Source organism: Cibotium barometz, chromosome 16 (assembly GCF_041138505.1).
Source record: "Cibotium barometz isolate CiBa-2024 chromosome 16, ASM4113850v1, whole genome shotgun sequence".
NCBI lineage: Eukaryota > Viridiplantae > Streptophyta > Polypodiopsida > Cyatheales > Cibotiaceae > Cibotium > Cibotium barometz.
In genome coordinates this window covers 59,690,749-59,697,569 of record NC_141061.1, presented here as the reverse complement: position 1 = coordinate 59,697,569, position 6,821 = coordinate 59,690,749, and the positions used below count along the sequence as shown (strand labels likewise).

At 41.4% G+C, this 6,821-nt stretch overlaps 1 protein-coding gene across 1 annotated transcript; it reads right to left on the bottom strand.

Annotated features, from left to right (window-relative positions):
* Positions 1 to 4,204: 4,204 nt before the first annotated feature.
* LOC147630802 (uncharacterized) lies at positions 4,205 to 6,573 on the bottom strand. Its single transcript, XM_086810789.1, has one exon. The coding sequence runs from the start codon at positions 6,159 to 6,161 to the stop codon at positions 4,593 to 4,595; it is 1,569 nt and encodes a 522-aa protein (XP_086666915.1). The 5' UTR covers positions 6,162 to 6,573; the 3' UTR covers positions 4,205 to 4,592.
* Between the last annotated feature and the right edge of the window lie 248 nt (positions 6,574 to 6,821).

Here is a 6,821-nt window from a genome sequence, read left to right as displayed (position 1 = left end):
ACCATCTCGGAGCATCCATCCAAAAAAGGAACCACATCACCAATGGATACATGAGAGGTGCACACGCCGACATTGAAGGCACTATACTCTCACCATCTACTAGAGATCAAAGATGCCATTGACTCCACCGCACCAACTCCACCACCTCAAAGGAATCATTTAAATGGTCCTTGAGGACATCCTAGTCCATCCTTGGGGACATCCTTTCCATATAGTCATGTTTATTAAGTACTATAGTCACTTGTCATTGTGTTTGTGTGTCATCCTACTCATTGTGTTTGTGATCACTTGTCATTGTGTTTGTGACCACTACTAGGTGTGCACGGTGTAGTGAAGGGCATGTAACAGCTTCTTGGGAGTAATATAAGTAATGTTAACATTTTGTGCTATGCTTATATTCTAATTTATCTTAGTCTATTCATGTGTACATTGTGTCATGAGTATTGATGAGGACTCCAAACATATTGATCGAAGGAGAACCACCACTTTAGTGTGCCAGGGGCAACCAGATCTACTACATGCACGTGAAGACCTTTAAAAACATGAAACAAGAAAACTTAATATGTAAAACGATACATAAGAGGCTATGCGTGTATTAAGAGCTCTAATGCATAGTCTATGCAGAGATTCTAATGAGAGTTTATGCTTAGCACTTCATGCATTAGAGCTTTAAGGCATAGAGCTTCAAAGCATAGATCTCTAAGCATTAGAGGTCTATGATCTAGAGCTATATACATGCATAAATCTCTAAATCTAGAGACTTTGTGCATACATAGAGCTCTATATGCATGCATAAAGCTCTAAGGCAAGGGAGTCTTAGATGCATTAGAGATCTATGCTTTAGAGCTCTAAATGATACATCCCTATGCTCAAGCATGGAGCCACACCTAGTTCTTATGCATAGCTCTTAAGCATAGAGTTTTGAATAAGAGAATACATATATAGAGATATGCATAGAGCATGCATAGTTCTTACGGTTGGATAGCTCTGATACCAAAGTGAATACTCTATGAAATCCCTTATGCATTAGAGCTATGCATGCTCTCTGACACTTTAAAAATAAATAAAGCATATAAATTAGAAATTGCAATACACACAAGTGTGCCACATAGCAAAATTATTTAGAAGACCTTGAGAGGTGGGTGAATGTGTAGAAGAAGCCTCTACAAATAACAAACACCATATAAAATATAATCTTCCTTATTAGGAAGCTTTTAAACTTTCTCTTCATCTTCTTTAAAAAAGAAAATGAGGTGAAAAACTAAAAACCCCCGAAGAAAAAGAATGCTCCTCCTCTTTCAAAAAAAGAAGAAGCTTCTTCTTCCCTTTGTTCTTCTTCTTCCTCATAGAAGAAGAAAGAAGAAGCAGACACGCTTCTTCTTCTTCTTTCTTATAAGAAAAGAGCATCTTCGTCTTCCTGTTATATAGAAGCAGAAAAGAAATCTAAAGAATAAAAAAGAACAAAGATAAAAAGATTTAAAAAAAATAGAAAAATAAAGAAAGGAGAGTTTAGTATTTATTTTTATACCTTACTCGATGGATAGCTTATTTGATTGCTCTATCCAAAACAAAAAACACAAAAGAAAGACAAATTAGGCATAGAACCTAATTGAGCCTAAGCAATAGGTAAGGCTACTCTCTTCATGCTCGTTCTTCCATCATATAATAAGAAGAAAATGATTGAAAAGATTGAAAAAACGTTTTCCCGATGTTGGTATAACTGATGCTTTTACCAACGCTCTGCAAATAGAAAATAAAAGACAAATGCATATCGATGCTTCATGAAAACATATAAAAAAACTCTCGTTTATTGTAGTCTCTCTCTCTCTCTCTCTCTCTCTCTCTCTCTCTCTCTCCATGTTTGTGTGTAGGGTTTTTAACTTTGAAGGTTGTGCAATTGAATCACTAAAAAAATAGGATGCATAGTGGTTGTTTGGTAGTTTATGTGAAAGATTTACACAAGACTAGGTGTTCCTTTCATACTGTTGTTACATGACAACCTATTGTGTTAGTGCAATGGTCTTTACACAAGACTAGGTGTTCCTTTCATACTGTTGTTACATGACAACCTATTGTGTTAGTGCAATGGTCTTTTGTACTATTTATATGTGCACTATAGCTCTATTTTGGCTAACTTAGCTTCAATATTTATCTTATAAAAAGCCACCACACTAGGTAAAGCCACCACACTAGGTTTTGTAGTCTTGAAATATGATTTATCGATTTTAACATCAATAGCATGTAAACGAGTTCTCTTTAATTGTGGTCTAAAATTATTCACGGAATATTAATATAAAATAAGGCATCACAATGTCATATGCCCCTAAAGTGAATATATATATATATATATATATATATATATATATATATATAAAGCAAAGGTCAAGTGTATCTTAGACTGTAGTAGGCCTTCCTTAGTTGTATCTTCTCTGGAGAGCAGGTAGCATGGAAAGGACAAGACATGGTAGAGAAAAATAAGGCGGAGGACAGCAAAATGTCCAAGGAGGATATGACAGAGTCAGAAATGGCATGTGTGTGTGTGTGTGTTAATCTCGAGATACAACAACGTACTCAAAACTGGTTCCATGATCGGCATTATGTTACCTTTTCTCCGCATCGACTAAAGGATCACACATCAGTTTTTAAAGAAAAAGCTGAGCCACGTACTTTTGTGTTCTAGGTGGTGATAGCTCCGCCGTCCCCTTCCCTTTCCCACTGCTCCCTCTCCAACACTTCTTTTCTTTGCTGTGCTAGTAGTGGTAAATTACGAGCTGACAAAAGTGGATGGAGAAGCATGGCAACGATAAGGATTGCTTAGCTTTTTGCTGACAAAAGTGATTGTTGATTAGAGGATGTGTGTGTCACTCTCTGTGTGTGTGTGTGTGTGTGTGAGAGAGAGAGAGAGAGAGAGAGAGAGAGACTCTGTGCGTGTTTGTGTGTGTGAGAGAGAGAGAGCGTCAGCGTTTGTGTGTATATATAGAGAGAGAGAGAGAAAGAGGCTGTAGCTGATCTAGAAAGAAAAAAGACAGCCCCTTTTAACACCAGCAGTGAGCACATGGCTAGTGTGCCCCCATCAATGGGACGCCTCATGACGTCGACTTCAGCCAGATGCAGGCGCATGCACATGATGGGGGGTAGAATAAATCATATAAATGTAGCATAAGGTAGCTTGGTATTTTAGAACTTCGTTGTTGTGCCTCGTAGATTGCAATGAATGGCAGAAAGGTTCATCTTCACCCCCCCCCCCCCCCCCCTTTTTGCAATATTTTATAAAGCTATAATGTTGAACGTTATTGCCACTATATTCAAAGGGGTAAAATTGGGCATGGGATAGATCGGTCATCGGGGTGAATTGCACACTAATATACATCTCCTTCATCAATTGTAAACTTGGTATTGGGGCCATCCATCTGGGTAATTGGCGCTTGATGATGATGATGATTGGCATCGTCGCCCGCCCGCCCGCCCGCCTGCATAAATACAGCTGGAAAAACCCAGCATTTACTTCATATTTTTCCCCGGCTGAAATTTGACATTGTCCTTCTTCATAATTTTGACCCCCATCATCTTTTAGAATGCTTTTTCTTTTTATTCACTGGAAAATAGAGAAAAAGTTCCAGCACTGCATGCATGCATGCACGTACGTCTATAGTTTGCCAAAACGTCCCCCCGTCTTGAGAGATGGATGGTTGGTCGGGGAGGACCACCATATAAAGTGTGCTCTTTTTCCCCCTTCTTTTCTGCTGCGTTCTTTCCTTCCAAGTTCCATCCATGATTTCCATCTTTCAGTTTTCAAGTCCAAAAAGGTATCTTGGCTATATCTAGCTACTTAGCGAAAAAACGTTTCAAAAGAGCAAGTATTCATTATTATTCAACCTTAACCTTTCCTAGGGCTAGTACCCACTAAGGGTGCCATCTATCTATGGCTATGGCTAGCCACTCTACTACCCATTAAGGGTGCCAAATTCCAATGTCCATGCTAGCCATTAATTAATCAAGCAGGTTCCACAAAATGTAAAGCGCGCGCGCACACACACAAGGTTCTTACACACTCTTGCAGCTCAACAAAAGAGCGACACTTCATGACAACCTAAGTGCATATCCCATACACCACCATTGTTTTGAACGAAATGAAGGCAATCATGAGCATCCAAAAGAGCTTTCTTAAGCCCAAGTAAAAAGTAATCTTTAAGATTCCAAGAGCTTGTAAACATGAGCACGTTTTAGCTGTGCTTCTTTGTAATTCACATTAAGATATAAAGAGCTCATAAACGTGAACAAATTTGCTGTTGCTTACAAGGATTACAATTGTGAGATATGAAAGGTTAGCCATAACCATATAAACCATCGGAAAAGCAAAGGACTTGCTCTTCTCAATAGAAAAACCCTCAAGAACCATAGCTTTTCTAAGAATATAGAGGAGCCATAGGTTGTCTATGGTCTAAACCTTAATATGAGCCATCCATATGGCATGCCATCATAAGTACACCACCGAAGCACCATACAGACAACTTGAAGAGCCCCCATTAGCTGATATTTATTCACAAATTTTGAAAGTGGTTCCTTCTTTTGGAGGGCAATATGGGAAATTTTCATTGTGCAATATGTATCCTTGCATCCGGTGCCAGGTTGCTCCTCCTAAGAGGGCTCAGATAAGAGCTAGAGGAGGGTGGTACGCTGATAGAGCTTTTAAAATTCACATGGTTGGGGGTAACAGAACCTGTGTGATGATGATGATGATGGTTTGATGGTGAATCATTTGCACCCCTGCGGCCGTGGTGCTTGAAGCCCCATAGTGGTGACAAAGCCCTGTTCCAAGCCCTCCCCCAGCTGCGAGACCTTGGGAAGCTCCTGCGATCATCTAGATTATCATAATCTAACCCCACCATGACATTATGCTGGCCTTGATGTATCATGGGCGAGGAAGATGCTTGCATCAAATCCTTGGGCATCTCAACACTAATGCTACTTCTAGCAGATGCAACAGACTTGCATTTTTTTAGAGATGATACTTGATCTGTCATGTCTCGGCCATTGTCGTTATACTGCTTCATGGCATAATCTACAAACTGTGAAGGAGAGCAGTCCCCCCTTTGCTGCTTGTTTCTTGCTTCTAACTTCTTTAAAATTTGCTTGAAGTTGGGCCTAGCTCCATCCCAAGAGAGCCTCCCTGCATCGATCGAATTCTTGGGTGATTGATTAATTGATCCATTAAGCATGATTCCAGCACTAATCTCGTCGGTGGCCCTGTTGTTGCTGCTGCTGCGGTTGCTTAGATCGGACTTGGATCTGGGCCCTTTTCTTCTATGGAACAAGGATGAGATCCATGAAGAGGATGTACTAACATCCCCATTGATGTTATTATCAACCTTAATGGCAGCTTCACCCAGGTTGATCTCGGCTATGGCTTCTAGATCCGCCATGTAAGCTTGCCTGTAATTATTATAAGTGCTGCCATCTGCCTGACTGGCAGACTTTCTACCAGCTGAGACCATGAGCTGGGGGGACCTGAGCTCGTCCTGTGAGGGCGGCTTACCCTCTTGTTGCATGGGGGAGTTGAGAAGAGAAGTCCTTGACTTGGACATGGAGAACCAAGAGCCTCTCTTCTTGCTGAGCATGTCCACATTGGCAGTGGCAAGATGGTGTGTCTTCGGGTTGGACTCAGAGGTTCTGCTTCGTCGGTGACTGGGAGGCAGCAACGATCTGTTGTTCTCCAGTGTGGTAGTGGGGATGTGAGGAGAGGTAACGGGAGCTGCCTTGACACCTGTGTAAGTGATACTTTGATCAGGGGACTGGGCCACAAAATTAACCGACTGGTGTGTATATTTCACCTTCTGGAGGTGCATGTTGAGTGCTGCTTCATGCCTGGGAAGGCTATGGGGTGCCATCTCTGCAGTGTCATGGATGCTGCTATCATTGTTGGGAAATCTTTGATGTGATGGAGGAGGGGGCTGCTGCTGCTCATGTGCAGCAGGGTTGCTGATGTTCAGCCCATCCGCATGTGCATCTTCACCTTCACCTTCACCTTCTCTGGCATGTGTTGGAGTGACAGATTCGATGAGAGAAGCGAGGCGTTCTTGCAAGCAGCAAGCACAAACACCCACAATGCGCTGTTGTGGGTGTCGAATACAATGCTGGATTTGATCATGGAAAGTGTTCATAATTATAAGAGCATCACATAACTGTGTGTGGGTGGGTGTGAGAGACAGAGAGAGAGAGAGAGAGATTTATGTTTAAGAGAAAACCAGGCAATGTGGGATAATGTTAAGATCTATGATTGTGCTTGTGTAGAGAGAGATTTATGTTTAAGAGAAAGCCAGGCAACGTGCGATAATGTTAAGATCTATGATTGTGCGTGTGTGTATGTGTGGGAGAGAGAGAGAGAGAGAGAGAGAGAGAGCGCGAGCGAGATGACCTATGTGTAAGAGAAAGACAAGCAACGTGGGCTCTGGGCTAGAGCAAAGCCAGCACCTAAAGAGCAAACAACGCCAAGTACCACCGAGCAGCTATGCAAAAGAGATACGTAAATGCAAAATTTTAAAAAAGAAATGCTGGGTCGACGGCCGCAAGCACCCAATCCTTTCTGATTCATGATACATACATTATTTTTGCGCCAAGGCCAATCATCCCCATACAAATTGGTACTTGTTACTACCAGAGGAAGGACCCTTTCAAACCAAGAAAAGACCTCCCTCCGCGCTTTTTTAAAATCGTTTTTACCCCTCCCCAAAAAAACAAAATCGAGAGAATTTACTATAAATAAGTAAAGGCATGTCACCGTATTAAAATCTGGGATTACACCGCGATCATGTAGCAAGGGG